This window comes from Hyperolius riggenbachi, chromosome 3 (genome assembly GCF_040937935.1).
Source record: "Hyperolius riggenbachi isolate aHypRig1 chromosome 3, aHypRig1.pri, whole genome shotgun sequence".
Taxonomy (NCBI): domain Eukaryota; kingdom Metazoa; phylum Chordata; class Amphibia; order Anura; family Hyperoliidae; genus Hyperolius; species Hyperolius riggenbachi.
The window spans coordinates 342164320-342183296 of record NC_090648.1 but is presented as its reverse complement, the minus strand read 5'-3'; the positions used below and the strand labels follow the sequence as shown (position 1 = coordinate 342183296).

Here is an 18977-nt window from a genome sequence, read left to right as displayed (position 1 = left end):
TGGGACCAATGGCAAGCTCCTACGGTGGAGCCTGTCATTGCAACAGTACGACTTTACGATCCAACACAAAGCAGGCAGCCGACACCAAAACGCCGATGGGCTGTCCCGGTGTCAGGGGGAACTAGACCCGACAGCGCCAATGGCTGCTACGGCGGATGTCTTGCTGACAACCCCCTACACAGCGTCAGGAGAGGGAGGTGTCACGGAATAGCCGTGAGAAACGCAGGTGAATCTAGAGAATTCACAGTCGCTTTCCTGATCGCTCCCTGGCGGATCTGTGCAGTCATGCAAGCGATCCGAAAACGACATTTTTGTGTTGTTTTAAATCCAGAGATCTGTTCCCCTGTGAGCCAAAGCAGTCCCCTCACCCCTCATGAATGCATCACCACTCAGGAATCTCGCACCTGGCAGGGTTCCCTGCAGGGCCTAGCTCATTCCCCCTACAGCAGATGTCCCCATGAAAAGGACCAGGAAACTGGCTCCACAGGGGGGGCCATAGAAAGCCAGACGATTCGGCACCGGGCAGGGGCCATAAGAAAGCATGGGTGGTAGGATTTCCTGTCAGCATATGAAAACCGTATGTCGCACAGCTATAAAATTCATATCGTCTCGTTCGGTAAAATCTGGCCATCGTGCTGATATAAAATTCATTGGGATAGACTGGCCGATTATCGAGATATGAATCTTCTCAGGAGCCTGACCCGCTGGCTTAGCCGTGTCTGATGTCATATTAATCTGTATTTTCCCACAAGTATGAAGCTGTTACCCTCCTAAATATAACGTGTATGGTTCAGGAGTTACAGCATTTCATAAGTTTAGCCTTAAAAATCTCTCAGAGGGAATGAACTGTCATTGGTTGGTGACTCAGAGGGGCTGGCATGGCCACACCCCCAAACCAGCTTCATCAAAAGCACCTGGCCAGCAGGCGGGCAGATGTTTTTCCTCCCTTTACCATCTTCATGACAATCTGCTGCCAGCCAGAGGACATAGGGCTGGTGGCCATTTTGCTGACCTATCTGAACAAAGAACTCTAGGAACTTGAAACCGTTTTGCTTGAACTTGATTGAAAACCAGAACTCTGATTTTTCCCACAAAAAAGGACATCTTTCCAGGAACTAAGTATTTTTCTCCCTTCTTTTATTTTCATACTGGCTATCACTGTTTTCATAATTGTTGATTTTAAATAATTGTCTGTATATATTAATTATTTATATTGCGTGAATAAACGACTTTCCTAAGTCATTCACTGTTCCGCTACTCTGCTTATCAGCACACACAGAATTGATCCCGGGTCTCTGAAGATACGCTACTGTTTGTTTGTTGTTGGCTAGACAGAATATCGTGTGTTTAACCGTTTTATTCGCAGGACTAGTCAGTTAGTGAGTTCCTCTGTCTCAGGAAACAGAGGTGGTGGCAGATCCCATGAACTAGTGTGTGAGTTGTAATCACCCATATTTTCACAGGCTCCCTTCTGGTCGGGCTGCTGCCCAAATTCCTGTCTGTTTCTGCGCAAAGATCGCGACCAAAGCTTGCATGGTCTGTGTGCAGAAACCGATTGGAAGGCAATCTGTGGTCTGACCACTAGGGGTCCTGTGACAGTGCCACTTTTGCGTCCCTGCACTTGCTCACTCTACTGTCACGGTGACAGCAGAGCTTCCTTATCTTGGTCAGGAGCCAATGATCCTGTGATTACTGTGAGCAAATCACAGTAATCACACTGAAAAATAGGAAAAGGACTGCTCTGGTCCTTAAAGAGGAGCTGTCAGCTATACTATCTAAAAAAAACCCAAACAAACACATATATAAGTAGATGAATACTTACATATGTATGTCCACGTTTTGATTTCAGTGAGTTTTATATAGTAAATAAAGAGAAAACTGTTTCAGGCATTTGCCATTTTGGAACCCCTGCACCTGAAGCCAATCCTAATGTCATTTCTTCCCTTACTCTGTCAGGAGGGCAGCCAATGCAAACACAGACATTCTTCAGACACTCCCACCCAGCTCTGCAATAGAAAGAGCATTGTCATTGTTTGGCTCTGTAACTTGAGAAGCATGAGAAATATTGGCCAATCAGAGAGGAACAGAGGTGTGGGAGGGGAAAGTAGAGAAGAAAAAAAAAGATAACCCAATATGCCCTGCAACTTCCTTTGTGCGGCAATGTACCAAATAAGAGCCAAGTAAACTGTGGAGTGTGGAATGATCTTTTATCAACAACAAAAGTAAGCATGATTTTTAACTGCCCCTGATTCACTTAATTTTACTGTGCACTGACAATGCACAAGGTGCAGTCCTATTAAACATATTCAGAATGTACCTTCTCACTTGCATTTTCGACAATGGTAATGATACAATCCAGGCATCAACAGCAGCCGAACGCACGGTTCCTGAATCAAAACTCACGTTTCCTTTGGGCTTGGTCATGTGATTATAATAGCAACAGGATGTTTAGCTTCAGAAGCCCCCTTGAGCATCCTGATGACTGAGCTAATAGATGATATTTTCAGATCTGTGCCTGGGATTACATTTCCATTCAATTGTTTATTTCACGTCCCTAATACTTTTTTTTATGTGAGATAATAATGATGTAATTTCATTTTCTTTTGTCAGATTCTGTACTTTTTTTTACATTTGAACATGGTTCTTAAGTTTAAAGGGACCCTGAGCAGTGGATTAAAATGAAATTGGTACTTAGCTAGGGCTTTGTCCGGCCCACCTTAGGCCGCGAGGTTCCCCAGCATCCTGCTGGCTCTTCTCTGGGTTCCACTGGCAGACCCTTTACCGGCGACTTTCCGCCGGAGTGTCGGTCCAACACTACCTGGAATGGGATGCTCTGCTCCATCACGCCGGCCACTACGCGTCATCACGGCAGCCGGTGTGACTGTCCTGCGCATGCGCGGTTCAGTGTTAGAAAACCGCGCATGCGCAGGACTGTCACACCGGTCAGCATGATGACGTGTAGCGGCCGGCGTGATGACACAGAGTGTCCCAGTCCAGGAAGTGTCGGGCCGACACTCTGGCGGAAAGTCGCCGATAAAGGAGCTGCCAGCAGGACCTGGAGAGGAGCCAGATGGACAACAGGGGTCCTCGCGGCCTATGGTGGGCTGGAGGAAGGCCCAGGTATGTACCAATTTCATTTTAATCCACTGCTCAGGGTCCCTTTAAAATGTTTAGAGTCTAGACTTGATGGGCATGGGTTGAATATATGGGTTTGAATAGAGTAGTTAAAGCAACCATAAAGTGAGTAGAAGAAAAAAAAACAGTTGAGTTTGTATGAGGAAAGGCTCAGAATCCCATAGAGCAGTGTTTCTCAAACTTGTCCTCGTGATTCCCCGATAGAGCATGTTTTGCAGGCAACCTCACCTATGCACAGGTGGGGTAATTAGTGTCTCAGCTACATGGAATGTCTCAGCTGAGACACTTAGAGCCTTCCTAATTCTGGCTCCATGCTTTCATTCCACCTCCGTCCCCTTGTTGAATACCCATTGAATACTGTTTCGGGACTCCTCATCTGTTGATGCATAAATCTGGGCTTGCGCATGCGTAGTATGGATGCGCCTGTTTTCGGAAGCACTGTAGGACATAACTACTTACAAAGCTTGAGGAGTTGTCTTGAAGGCATGAAATGGAATGTGGGGGAGCACATGGAGAAAATCTGAGCCTATAATGTGTACCTTAGGTACATTTAGTTTAGCCAATTCAATACAAAATGCAATTGCAAGCTGGAAATATTTGCAATGGTTTGGTAGTTTTATGCTGAATATTCAAGTTTGGTGACTGTTTTATAACCTAGAGTAGTACAATATACCTAAATAGATTTTCATTTTGCTTGTTCATGGTAGATATGATATATGGCTTTCTGTTTACATATGAATATAAAAATGTAATTTACTCCCTGGCAGAGGAAAACAAACCCAATGATGTTCCAGAAAAGGTGACAGGTGAGTGGAGCCTGGTTATGGTTTGTTTAGAGGAATATTTGCCTTGAGATACACAGTTAGTCACTATGCTGCTGTGTTGTGGTAGTAGTAGTGATATAATGTAGTTTGCATTGCATATAGTTTGCATTTTTGGTTATTTTTTCTTCATACGCATGTGAAATAAGTGGATGGAGAACATTCTGCACAACGTAACATACTACTAAGGTAGATTACTTATGCTTGTGAAATCAAACAGAGAAACATAAAGATAGAACATATTCATTTTGTATCGGTTAATTATACAGTATAACATTGCAGCATGTAAACAATCTGCATGTGGTTACAACTGGAATTGTTTATACCACCAAACTGCTGTAGCCAGTAGGTCTTGTTAGGATATCTTTCTTTTGTCTTGTGTAAACGTACCTGTCTATACATTGTAACTAAGTCTGTGAATTTGTCCAGTCGGACATTCATTGCAGTAATGTCACTGGAGTTTTTATATATAAGTATAGAGATGTGCAGCCTGCTCTCCTCCCCTCTGCCTACCTGCAGCCTTGGAATCCCTTGGCTGTGTACATTCTGCCAGCTGGACTAAGCTCTCTCTGCATGCCATGTAATGTTCGTCAAGGGGGAGCTTGGACCAGCCAGTTATGTGAAGAGAGAAGCAGTCTGAGCTCCAAAGTTTGAGGCAGACACTAAGAGGGGCAGTAGGCCACACACTACTACAAAAGTTCGTGTTTTATGAAGTAAGGCAGACTCCATTCTCACGGCATTAGCCCTGTTGTCACTTGTTACATTTTGACTTTAGATGGGCTTTAAGCGTATCATGGATGACACCTAAGGATGAGGTTTCAGCCTGTAACATCCTTTAGAGTCTGTTTATTCAGATTCTTTGATGGTGCTAGTGACATCCAAATAATACATTTTTAATGTGTCTCTACTGAAGAAATCCCTTGCTTCTGCCATGGAAATATGACATTAGCACAGAGGCGTATCTGGGTAATACGGCGCCTATGGCAAACAATGAAACTGCGCCCCCCCCCCCCACTCCTTTTTTCCATTGAAGGGTGGCTAGGTTAGGGTGCAGGGTGGGTGGCAAGATGAAGGGTGACTGGGGCAGGGTGACTGGGTCCGACTGCAGGGTGGGCCTGGGTGCAGGGTGGCTGGGACAGGGTGGTTGGGTCAGGGTGCAGGGTGACTGGGACGAGCTGCAGGGTGATTCTGGGTGCAGGGTGGCTGGGTCAGGGTGGCTGGGACATGATGTTTAGGTCAGGGTGAAGGGTGACTGGGTCTGGGTGCAGGGTGGCTGGGTCCGGCTGCAGGGTGGGTCTGGTGGCTGGGCCTGGGTGAAGGGTGGCTGGGTCAGGGTGCAGGGTGATTGGGACCGGCTGCAGGGTGAGTGTGGGTGCAGCATGGCTGGGACAGGGTGCAGGGTGAGTCTGCATGCAGGGTGGCTTAGGCAGGTTGAAGGGTGGCTGGGTGCAGGGTGAAGAGTGGCTGGGTGCAGGGTGAGGGGTGTCTGGGTGCAGGTCAGGATGGCTGGGCAGAGTGAATGGTGGCTGGGTGCAGGTCAGGATGGCTGGGCAGAGTGAATGGTGGCTGGGTGCAGGCTGCGTGGTTTACCTGTATCTTGGTGCGTGCCGCTCCCTCACAGCTGCCGTAGCCGCATTCCCGCCGATGCAATGGTAACAGACCACCTAGTGATATCAGTGGACAGAGAAGGTGCACACGCTACCCGCCGGCCGCTGTACTCCAAATGCAGGAAGTGACATCACTTCCGCATTTGGAGTACAGCGGCCGGCGGGTAGGTCGAGTGCCCTCTCTGTTCACTGATCTCACTAGGTGGTCTGTTACCATGGTGCCGGCCGGGACGCCAGTGGAGATGTGGCAGGGGTGGCGCAACCAGGAGAGGAGGCAGACAGCATAGGAGCGGTGGCGTGAGGCCAGCGGCGGATGAGGGGTGCAACCGAGGAGGGGAGGCAGACAGTGGAGGAGCAGTGGTATGGGTATGGTATGCACCCCTCTAGATCCGCCACTGAATTAGCAGAGCTATGGACCTTGACACTCCCTAAGTCTCAGATAGTAGTCGTAAATTAGTCTCTACCAATGCTACAGAATAATTATTTTCGGTGAACAAAACTTACTAATTTAATCCAATCTCTTATGTTCAAAAACACATTGCTATACTTGTACAAGAGGAATAGCTCATTAAAACATAACTTTTACTATAAATGTGTATAAAAATGTGTTCACCTACAAATCCATTACCAATAGTTTTCAGTTCTGAAGCACTTATATACTGCTCCTATAGTCAGGTTTTCCCTCTCTTTCAGATAAAATCAAAGTAAACCTTACAAGTATATCACCCTACCACAACCCAACATGTTTCATCCCATGAAAATAGGGGCTTCGTCAGGAGTACATATATAAGGTGCAAAGTGCTTAAATAGTGCTATACATAAAGTGCAACATTAATCAAAGAAAACAAAAAACTGCATCACAGCCTCACCGCTATCTTCTCAGGCTAATCTCCATGTTCAAAGGAGGGAGAGGTGGTCTGTTTCTCAAACTATAGCAACAAGGTATGAGACCTCTACTTACAGGACTATATAAAAGTAAGAACATTGTTAACAATTTTAATCCAACATTCTTATGCTGGGAATACACAATGAGATTTTTAAGCAGATTTACTGTCCGATCGATTTTTTGATCGTTTTTCTGATGTCACTGCACCATATAGCTGGATCAACACCATTGAGCCATATTGTAATGTATTCTTGAACCACTCCTCCATTAGCTATACAGAGCCAACACCGATGGTCACCAACTTGAACCACATCTATGTCTGGCTATGCCATATCTCATGTGTGTGGCAACTTTTGTATCAACCACTTTACCCCCAAGGGTTTTTACCCTAACGGACCAGAGCAATTATCACCTGTAGCGCTCGTCCCTTTCATTCGCCAATAACTTTTTCACTACTTGTCACAACAAAACGATCTATACCTTGTTTTTTTGCCACCAATTAGGCTTTCTTTGGGTGGAAAATTATGCTAATAATTATTTTATTCTAAATGCAATTTAACAGGAATAATAAGGAAAAAAATAAGGAAAAAATTGAAAAAAATTCATTATTTCCCAGTTTTCGGCAATCATAGTATTAAAATAAAATGTGGTACTGTGTTTAAAACCCACATATTTTATTTGCCCATTGTCCAGGTTATTACAACGTTTAAATTATGTCCCTAGTACAATGTATGGCGACAATATTTTATAAAGGTACATTTTTTTAAGTTTTGCATCCGCCGCTAATTACAACTCTATATATGAAAATATCACGGTAACATACCTTCATGCCATACATAGTAGAAAAGCGGAGTCTCTAACGTAACAATTTAATGTATTTTTTTTAAATGCTGTCATTTTTTTAAGTGTTTTTATTTTGGTAACTATGGGGGGGGGGGGGGGGGCGAGTTCAGGGAGGGGGGATGGAGGTATTAAATTATTTTTATTTAATTTAATAAATGTAAAATGTAGTGTAAAATGTGTTTTTTTTATTTCACATGTACTTTTTTTTTTACCAATAGATGTCCTCACACTCTGTCTGTTGTAAGAGCAAATCTCATTGGCTTCTCGTTGAAGCCATGAGCTTTGCTTATGGGCACTCTCATTGGTTCAGGGAAGGCTTCTTTCCTTTCTCTAATCACACCCCTGCGGGTCTCGGTGGTAAGCCCAGGGGAAGGGGGGCTATGGCCACCACGATCGCGAATGGCAGGGGGGGGAACTTTTTAAAATGTCTCTTGGTCCGTGTTAAAGGCCTCCGAGGTGAAAATAAATAAATGAAATAAACAATTGTATCTATCTTCCTTCTCCTAAAAATGACTTTTTACATATTCCACAGTTTTATTTTATGTTTAAATCTACTTTTTAAATTTTAACTGTTTTATTGTTTTTGCTCTATGACACATTATTGCTAGAGCTAAAATCTATGAACTATTGACCCTCTTTATCTCTTTCCTGCTCTTAGAAGCCATTTTCTGCTAGGAAAGTGTTTTATAGTTGGAATTTCTTATCAGTGAGGGTCACACTGTAGTCACTTCCTGTCTGAGTCAGGACTGAGTCAGCCACTTACATACCTGATATTTAACTCTTTCAGGCACAGTAAGGAAAAAAGGAACACAGCATAGTTATTTGTGTGCTAGGCACTGTACATACCCATGTCTATCTCATCATGTCACATGTCACTTCGGGTATCCATTAACAGGGACCAACAGGACATTTTAAAACAGTGGATGGGTAGTGGTTAAATATAGTCCCAGGGACGTAACTACAGGGGAGTAGCCCCTGTGACTGCAGGGAGGCCAGTGCGCTGTAAAGGGGCCCCAAATACTCCTTCTAATAAAAGGAGTCCATCCTTCAGATTAGGTGTTTTTCTGACTACATTTGTTATGAGTGTGATGATGTTCACACTTGTTTTATGACCCCTGCAAGATTGGCCACCAGGCTGTTAGGGTCACAATGGGTAGGCAAGGGAACACAGGAATGGGGGGGGGGGGGCATCCAAGTTTTGCTGGGGGCCCCCATGATTTATAGTTATGCCCCTGTATAGCCCACTGCATTTCGCAGCACTCACCACTCCTTAGCATGGCCAGGACTCATCAACACAAACCTCCACTTCTAAACACCTCACCACAGCATACTGTAGTTTAGCAGGTACCTCCCCTTAAAGGTGGAGGAATTCAAGCTTGCACTGTTCACAGTTGGCTTGACAGATCTTGGATCAGCTGAGCCACAGAAGATGGACCCGCTCTGCATAAGCCCGCGTGAATGTCTATGCCCATATATGCATTATGCACACTTTCACATGGGCTTCCCTAGTGTGTCATGCTGTGGTTCTCTACCAATAGATACAGGAATATTAAAACAATTTACATTGTTGAGAGTATTTGTGAGCACATATCTGAGCAGAGAAATTATAGAACCCCCCCAAGACTTTTTGCCCCCCCCAGTTACCCCATAGCTAGGAGTCATATAACAAGCTTGGCTGACCCAACCCGCTCCAATAGCTGCATAGTTATTATGACTTTCCCATCTACAGCAAGTGTGGCCACAGCAATAGTATTTGTGGGAGGTAGTGTAAGAAGCTGGGGGCCCCATAGGCCTGGGCCTCCCTAGAGCTGCAGTGGCTGTTACCCAGGCAGTTAAATCTCTGTCAGAGCCTATACTGTGCACCTTAGGTGCATTTAGTTTGGCAATACAAAACATAATGCAATTGCAGGCTGGAAATATGTAATGCTTTGGTAGTTTTATGTTCTGTGAATATTCAATAGTTTGGTGACTGTTTTTCTGAATTTTTTTTAACACAGAATAGTACAATATGCCTAAAAAGTTTTCCATTTTGCTTGTGCATGGTAGATATTATATAAGGCTTTCAGTTTACATATAAAAATGTAATTTACTCCCTGGCAGAGGAAAACAAACCCAATGATGTTCCAGAAAAGGTGACAGGTGAGTGGAGCCTGGTTATGATGTGTTTAAAGACGAGTATTTGCCTTAAGATAGCTAGTCAGTGGCGGCGCCAGGGGGGTGCTTTGGGTGCTGAAGCACCCCCTAAAATTCTCCAAGCACTCCCAAAGCACCCCCCAGTGTGACCTGACTTTCGGCGTCTAATAGACGCCATGTCAGTTCACCGCAGCAGCAGCCAGCAGCTCCGGCAGTGGCAGAGCAGGGCTACGGTAAAATGGCATCCGAAGCCCTGCACTGTAGACTCAAAGTCTCCAGAGCAGGGCTTCGGGCGCCATTTTCCCATAGCCCTGCTCTCAGCGCGCGAGTTTCAGTTGCTGGCTGCAGAGGATCGTGGGAGCTACGTGCCGGACGGAGGCCGGGACAGGAGCTCTGCTTCAGGTGAGTAAATGTTTTTTTTCTTATTTATATTAGCAGCCAGGTGTATCGTGTATGTTCTGGCCAGGTCTGCTACATGATTGAAGTGTTTTCTGGCCAGGTCTGCCACATGATTGCATGTATTTTCTGGGCAAATCTGCTGACATGATTGCACATATTTTCTAGTCAAATCTGCTGACATGATTGAACGTATTTTCTGGTCAAATCTGCTACATGATTGCATGTATTTTCTGGTCAAATCTGCTACATGATTGCATGTATTTTCTGGGCAAATCTACCGACATGATTGCACGTATTTTCTAGTCAAATCTGCTGACATGATTGAACGTATTTTCTGGTCAAATCTGCTGACATGATTTAACGTATTTTCTGGTCAAATCTGCCACATGATTGCACGTATTTTCTGGTCAAATCTTCCACATGATTGCATGTATTTTCTGGTCAAATCTGCCACATGATTGCATGTATTTTCTGGGCAAATCTGCTCACATTATGTGTATTTGCTTGAGAAAACCTGCACAATTATGTGCATTTTCTGGGGAAAGGGTCACCAAATCTTTGGCCCACTGTCTTTGCGTTGCACTTTTAAAGGGAACCCGAGGTGAGAATAATATTGAGGCTGCCATATTTATCTCCTTTTAAGCAATACCAGTTGCCTGACTGCCGTTCTGGTCCTCTGCCTCTAATTCTTTCAACCATAGACTTACCTGGTGTCTGGACAAATTCACTGCATTTCTACCCTTCTTGTCTTTTCTGCTGATATGAAAGGCTATGCCATGCATACTTTGTATTTGATTTTATCTGCGACAACACTTTACAAAAGACTACAATGTTATAGAGCAGTTACACAGTAAGGGAGGTATCCCAACCAGACTATCACATGGTTCAACTGAATGTAACTGATGTCCTCAAATCTAGATATGAAGGCGACTCTTCCCTGTTTCTTCCTGTTAATCTCTTCTCCAGCATTTGGCACTGCTGCCCATCTTGTGACCCTGAGCTATAATGACATTTGACAAATTGTCTCACCCTGTCTTCTTTATATGGGTGTTGGTTCTCACTTATGTGTAATTGAGACTTGCAGATATAATATTTTTTAAGGTACTACTCTAGCTGTCCTTCCTATAGTACAGTGATGTGGTATGCGGCCTGCTCTCCTCCCCTCTGCCTACCTTCAGCCTTGGAACTCCTTGACTGTGTACATTCTGCCAGCTGGACTTGGCTCTCTCAGTACGCCATGTAATGTTCATCTATGGGGAGCTTGGGTCAGCCAGTTATGTGAAGAGAGCAGTCTGAGCTCCATTTTTTTAGGCAGAATCATGGTAGGGCAGCAGGCCACACACCACTACAAAAGTAAGTGTTCTATGAAGTTAGGCAGGCACTATACTCTCTGCACTAGTCCTGCTGTCACTTGTTACATTTTGACTTTAGATGGGTTTTAATCGTATCATGGATGGTACCCTAAGGATGAGGCTTCAGCATGTAAGATCCTTGTGAGTCTGTTTATTCACTATTTACTGCAGAATAACCAGATACCAGGCTTAGGGGTTGATGCACTAACCACCAGTAATATTGCCATGTGCAGGAAGTGCACAGTAATATGACCATCAGTGTACCGCATTACGCAATTAGCTTGACCTGCGGTATAAGATTAACGTGTGCATTACTAGTGTACATGCGTTACACTATTTGCCTGATTTAAGGACTATTCACAGGGGCAATATTGTACATGGTAGGCCATTGCAATGCGATCTGATGCTGTCCCATTCAGTTCTTTTCTTTTTCTTTTGTGTGGCCTGAATCCCTCTGCAATGGCGTAAACAGGCACCATTGCTAATTGCTATTATCCAGCAATTACTTTTGTCAGACAGGAAGTGATCTTGTCAGCTCCTGACAGAAGATGGAGGCATTGTACAAAAAATGCAAGTTCTTCTACATTAATTGTCACATTTAATCTTTATTTAAATTTTACAGAGCACAACCCTTACTTTTGAAAACAGAATGTATGCACCAGAATTCTCTAAATGCATACTACTGATCGTTATGTTACAAATTTAACCTTCATATTCATTTTTGACATCTTTGTGGGTTCCTGTAGGACAGGGGTGTCGAACTCAAATACAAAGTGGGCCGAAATTGAGCTCTGGGATGAAGTCGTGGGCCGACTTCAATTTCTAGTGGCCACCTGTTTCCCTTATAAAAGTTCAATGGTGTCTAAAAGCCCCCCCCCCCCCCTCCATCCCCTATACAGTTCCCTGATGTTTAGTGGTCCTCCTTCCCCTATACAGTTCCCTGGGGTCTAGTGGCCCCCTTCACTCTCCTATACAGTTCTCTGGTATTTAGTGCTGTCCCCTCCCCATATGGCTCCCCTGGTGATCTAGGGCTTACCCTCCAATATAGCTTCTGTGGTGGTCTAGAGTGGGCCAAACATAATACAAAGTGGGGAAACCATCTGAGGGCCAAATCTGATGGCTCCAAGGGCCAGATTTGGCCCAAGGGCCGGAGTTTGACATGTATGCTGTAGGACAATGGCGAGTAGAGATTCCACAATCATTAGAGTTAGCAGTGCGAAATGTACCGGTATTTTAACAAAATGGTTTTAATAGAGGAACACTTGTGAGCATAGGTATAAATATAAAATGTAAACATATTACAAGCTATGTGGACGTTCTAATTTACAACATAGAAAAATACTTCCCATGCAGAGCCAATCCAAACAAATGATGAGGGGACTGAAAGGGTGACAGGTGAGTGGAATGCAACTACCTCGTGTATGCTTAGTATGCTTAGTAGTAGAGTTAGAACTTGCCTGATTCTTGAATGTTGTAGTAATAATGTAGTTTGGATAATACTGCACATACTGTTTGAATGTTGCACAATATCCAGTACAAAAAGGCTAACATGATAATAATGATTAGTGGAGTGAGTGTGATATTTGAATCTGCAGATGCATGTTATTTTATCTTAATGGAAACAATAATTAAACTTCCCATACAGAGCAAAACCAACTAAGTAATGAGGTTTTTGAGACGCCAAAGGGTGAGTGGAATGCAGAGAATGGTTTGTTTAGAATAGAACAGTATTTGGCTGAATCACCAAAAATAAACATCACTTAGCTGTACAACTCCAGTCATTGACAACTTGTGCCATGGCTTTTCAATCTGGCACAATGAGCCATTTTAATGCAATATGATATTTCTCTGAACATTTTTTGAATATGTACGTATAAAACTACTTTGGGGTACTTTGTGCTCTCCTGCCAGCATTGATCGCTATCTAAAAAAAACAAATGCTCCTTCTGCTAGAACTACAAAGTGCAATGAAGTATGTGTAAAACAGTACAGTATATCCAGTATATGTAAAATGCCTTAAAGCGGACCTAAACTCAGAACTTCCTCTCTGCAATAAAAGATAAGCAACAGCACAGTAATCTTTAAAGAAAAACATTTCTTTTTTACAACTTACAGAAATCTTACTCAAACCCTGCAGTGTTTACTTACTGGTATCCTGGGGGGCACAGAAAGGGTTAACCTCCTGTGTTTACATATTAGCCCAAACAAAAGCACTGTAAAGGTACACCTGAAGGCCCTAATTTACAATTGCTGTTTACTTGCTGGTAAGGCCTAGTTAGACAGGCTAATCTCTCTAAAGACACAACACACACACACAAACACACACACACAAGTTCTCAGCAACTATATTTGTTTTCCTTGACTGCAATGCTAGAGTTTAGGTCCACTTTAACTAAATACCACTGAGTAATTCTGCCCTGTAAATTTTCATATTTTTGTCTAATTACTAGACTTTTTCATTATTATTTTTATTTTTGCTAACTTGGTTTGTATTGATCGGTAGATATTTTTCTTCTTTGCTTTATCTGCGGAGTTACTACAATTCTCATAGCTTTTTTCACAATTCCAGATTGTCTTTTGTCTGATTTTTTTAAAATACAATATTCTGACTATAATTGCATGACTAATATGTTGCAGGCTCAGACCAGAGTTTCAAACTTTTGCCACCAACGTTTTAATACATTTTTAATAAATCTGGAATCTTTTATATGTTTACCAATACTAAAAAAAAAAAATCAAAAAAAAAAAATCAGACCCATATGGAATATTTCTCACCAATAAAAAAACCTTACGCAACCCAACAAGCAAAAAAAAAAGTGCTAAAAATAAAATGAGAAATGTAACAACTAATTTTGAGTACTTTATTAGCTTGAAAGTGTTAAAAAGTCATTTTATAGATATGTTGTTAAGTAATTAAGAGATCATTCATGAGGTGAATCAAATCCTGCAAATCACAGGGCCCGATCCAGTTCACTTTTTCTCAAGTTTTCTCCTAGGTGATATTTTCACATCGTATCATAAAATGCCTTTTAAGCCACCTACAAGCAATAAAATGCTCAGAATAATCTTGACAGCACTTTTTCACCTATGTTTAGTACTTTTTACTTACACAGTGCCGAAAAGTTATTTTAAACAGAAAATCAATAATTATCTCCTATAGAAAATGGTGAATTGGATAAGTACCATAGTCTTTTGTGCAGAGAATCCTAAACCTGTAAAGATCACAAAGCTCAAAGACTGGAGCTGCTCAGCTTTGCTAAATGCATGTTATGGACGGTGTGAACAGTAAAATCCACTTATAGTAAACTGCAATCGACCTGACCAAGTAGTTTATTATATCAGAATTGGTCATATATTGTATATCTATAAAACCATATGGCCAGGACCTGGGGATTACTGTTAAGTTTGCTATAGCCAGCATTTTACTATATCACAGTTTACTATAATGAGATTCTACTCTAGTCTGGAGTGTTTTTCTTATTAAATAGCTTTCAGCTATCTTTAGTTATACATCTTAACAGATAAAGCTCTTCAGTGAAATGTGTAAAATCTATTGCAATGGTATGCATTTTGGTGCTACATCTCAAGTTGTGATTTCTATCCTTAGCCCCTTGAGTTAGCTCTCCGTACTTCCTCATACAAGATTTTTTCATGGGCCTCTCCCCTCCTCTTTGAATTTCCTCAACCAGGGTGTTCTGTGCACTCAGCCACCCTTCAAATCTTGTAATGTAACCTAAAAATTCAGCTCTTTGGGAAAACATACAATGTGATCTGGGCCATTTTTGCCAATTACCAAACTGACATTGTTTTACCATTCACAGTAAAGCACAAACTGCCACCTTGCATTTGTTGATGGTTAATGAGATACTGATAATTCAGAGCTGATACAAATTGCATGTAAGGTTGGAAAAGGAACAATCAAATGTAGCAATTGGAACTGGTCTGATTTCAAGATGCATACATTTGCAACAACTCAGAATTTTTAGCTTCTCATTTTTACAATCTCTAGTGCAGTCTATTCAGACCTCTAGATTATTTTCCATTTATTTATTTATTTTCTGTAAGGTATTTATTTAGTGTTGACATATTTTGGAATGCTTACTGCCAAACTAGGTCTTGTATCAAACTTATTATTGAAATGACAATCTGGTGTAATGTTACGGGGGCATTATTTAACATGGAAAGAGATACCAGTGACATAATTCACGGCACAAAGTTCTAGTATAAGGTTACCAGTGACATAATTCACCATAAATGCTCAAGTGTAATGTTACTGATGACATAATTCACCACAAAAGACATTACTGTAATATTACCACTGACATCATTTACCCAACAATGCTCTAGTGCATTATTAACAGTGACATAATTCACCACACAAAGCTCTAGTGTAATATTACCATTTACATAATCCATCACACAAGGCCCTTGCCTAATGTTACCACTGATACAAATCACCACCCAAGGCTCTAGTGCAACATTACTAGTGACATCATTCACCACACAACGCTCTAGTGTAATATTATCACTGATCATTCAGCACAAATGGCTCTAGTGTGTTACAGAGCTTTGGTGTAAAGTTAGTGTGTCATTATTCACCACACAAGGCTCCACTGTAATGTTACAAGTGATATAATTCACTTGACAGAGCTGTAATGTAATGTTAGTGAAATTGTTCACCACACAAAGCTCTAGGATAATGTTATCACTGACATCAATCACCACAGAAAGCACTAGTGTAATGTTACCCGTTGTTATGGAAAATATTGCATGCACTGAGTAACTTTCACAGAAGCACTAACCACACAGCTGCAATAAGGAGGGACTGGAGCAGTGGTCTGTCTTCTTCCTTCCAGTACAGGGGTTGTGCATCTGTTCTCCCCTGGTAAGGATAGCTTGATTTAATCTGAGGACTTGACTTTAGCAGCTGATAGTATTATTTTATGTATAGGGTTGGTGCAGATTGTTATTCATGGGAATAATAATATTAGGATTTCTGCTGTTTCAAGCTCGCAGTCTGAAGTGGTAGGGGGTAGACACGAGGTAAGAATAGCCTGAAACCTCTATATAAGAGAAAAGAAAAGAGAGGTTTTATTTGGATTTAAAAATTTTTAAAGCTTGGCGAGTGTCGATCAGATATAGTGAAGGAATTCCAAAAGATAAATTATGGCACATGACAAATGGACACAACATTTTATGAGCTGTCCTGACTCCTGTGTTTGTGTTATATGATGCATGCCTAACTCTGGAAGACTGAAAAGTGCACAAAATATAGAAACCTAACAAGTAAAAACATATTTATTATGAAGAGCAATATCAGCCCTTCTGATCCTCACGCTTTTATGTTTTTGACCAGAACAGTCAGTTGACTTTTGTAGCACCCTGATGGAACCCTGAAAAGTCTGCCGAGATTTGCATTATTCACATTCATGTATATACTATACTTTTGCAGTTTCTGATATATAATTATAATTCATTAACCTAATTTTTCTTGCATACATTTTGTTTTTTACAGCAAATGGAATGTTTTAATTAGACCTCCTGTTGTAGCAGTCTGAAAAAGTTTACTTTGTATTCTGTAACATGAAAACGGTGTCACAAATGGTGATAGATTTTCATTATAATATGTTGTATCTTCTATGCTATAAATAATACGGTTCTTTTAAAGCCCCATAATAAAGAATTCTTACTAGCTACAGATGTTAGTATCTCTACCGGACCAAGGCGAGCACACACAGATAACTTTATTGGCATTTCCAGTTTGTATTCACTGTAGTACTAACTACAGATAATAAATTGTCATCTTCTGATTCCACAGGTTACAACTGGATCTAGAGTTAGCGTTCAAGTATCGTTTAAGTTCAAGTACTTTATTGTTATTGTGTAACAACAAAATTACATTTTAAGACAACCCCCAATGTGTGCATGTGCATATAAAGAACATACGTGACAGTGACAGAGATAGAAATAGAGAAGTTATACAAAGTTTGCCAAATATTGTTTTTAAGTCAGATCTGTCTCTGCCTGTCTCAATGACTTTGTTCTAAGTAAAGACTAGTTAGTCAACATGGTTAAGCTAGCTATACATTCACTCGAGTGTTGATCGATTAATTCAAGTAAAACATATTATGTTGATAAATAAGAAATTGATTAAAGCCCCGAACACTGTTAGCTATATCGGGAAGATTTCATCCAAATAACTTATCAACCATGTTTTGATCACTCATATTTGCAATGAGAACCTTGTCAAAGAGCATGGTCAGAAACAGTCAATCAATATGCAGTTAATGGAAAAATGGAAATTAGTCATAATGACAGCAGATTCCTGTGCAATCAACTAAAATGTCCATCCTGCTTGGACAACATTTTGATTTTCAGCCTTAAGCAGGCCATACACTCGTTAGATTATATTAGCAGCAGATAGATCATCAGATAGATCTCTGATCTATCTGATGTGTTTAGGAACATTTTTTACTAGGAACAGATTTCCAATAGATTTCAGTATGAAATCTATTGAAAATCGATCTGATGGCATTTTTTTGCCATCAGATTTCCATTAGGTCCAATGCAAAATGATAAGCAATCTCAACAGATCGACCTAGATTTTTCAGCACGTCAGATCGATTGAAATCGATCGAAATCGGCTGCAAATCGATTGATTGATCAATTTCGATCGATCGATCGGCCGATAATCGGCTCAGTGTATGGGCACCTTTATGAATTGAATCTACAAGTTGATTGAACATAGATTGATAAGTGTATAGCTAGCACTGAAGGGATTGCTTGCTTTTTTTCCTCCCTCCCTTCATCATAAAAATTGGGAATGCTTGGCTGAGCACACAAGCTGAGTGTGAATTTAAGTACTGGTACTATGATTTATATGTCTACTTACCTTTAAAAATCCAAAGGTAAATTTACACCTAAAATACCACCTGACTATTTCAGAGGTTGTCAAAACGAAGCAGTCACCCATAATTCTTGCCAATGCAATCTAATCATTGCCTCCAGATTATCTGACTGGTCAATTTATTGGTCTTGTAAAAAAAAAAATACCCTTGACTGCAGTGTCCTTTTATTAAGAAGTAATAATAAAGTGACAATGGCAGGGGATTGGCCTTTTGATATTAGAAACTGAAGATGAATGTGCAAGCTGCACTGAGCCATCAGTGTGGCTAAAATCAGGAAATCCCAGATCACTAGGTTTCAGATATAGGAGACTTGTGCGAAAATCATGTGCAGATATCATGTGCGGATATCATGTGCGGATATCATGTGTAGGTTTACTTTGAACATCTGCCATAAGCTTCCAGGTGGTCCTCACTAATCTCATTCTTTTAAAAATTCTGTCCTCTAGGATATTCATTGAACAGCAATTTAATGGTTTTGATACTGAGACCAGTATTATGTGCAAATCTATGGTCTTGTTATGGCACTGACTTGGCACATGAAATAACAGATACTAGTTATGGCTTCTTTTGTTTTATTGTTACGTTTGACTAATCAGTAGAGATGTCCCGAACCTCCGATTTTCGGGTCGCGAACCTACCGTGAAAGTTCGGTTTGCGCGACCGTTCGCGAACCGCAATAGACTTCAATGGGGAGGCGAACTTTGAAAACTAGAAATACTTATGTTGGCCACAAAAGTGATGGAAAAGATGTTTCAAGGGGTCTAACACCTGGAGGGGGGCATGGATGAGTGGGATGGACGCCAAAAGTCCCCGGGAATAATCCGGATTGGACGCAAAGCAGCGTTTTAAGGGCAGAAATCACATTGAATGCTAAATTACAGGCCTAAAGTGCT

At 41.5% G+C, this 18977-nt stretch overlaps 1 protein-coding gene across 21 annotated transcripts in view; it reads left to right on the top strand.

Moving 5' to 3' along the window:
* Nucleotides 1–18977, top strand: part of MYBPC1 (myosin binding protein C1) — a 169304-nt gene that overhangs the window by 45321 nt on the left and 105006 nt on the right. For 11 of the 21 annotated variants that reach the window (XM_068276949.1, XM_068276945.1, XM_068276958.1 and 8 more), the window contains 4 exons: nt 3903–3941; nt 9393–9431; nt 12530–12571; nt 12822–12863. The exons of 5 other annotated variants lie outside the window; for them this stretch is intronic. In XM_068276949.1, the coding sequence (XP_068133050.1) occupies nt 3903–3941; nt 9393–9431; nt 12530–12571; nt 12822–12863 (162 nt within the window). The remainder of the gene's footprint in view (nt 1–3902; nt 3942–9392; nt 9432–12529; nt 12572–12821; nt 12864–18977) is intronic. 5 more of the 21 variants (XM_068276961.1, XM_068276951.1, XM_068276948.1 and 2 more) reach the window with 4 other exon arrangements.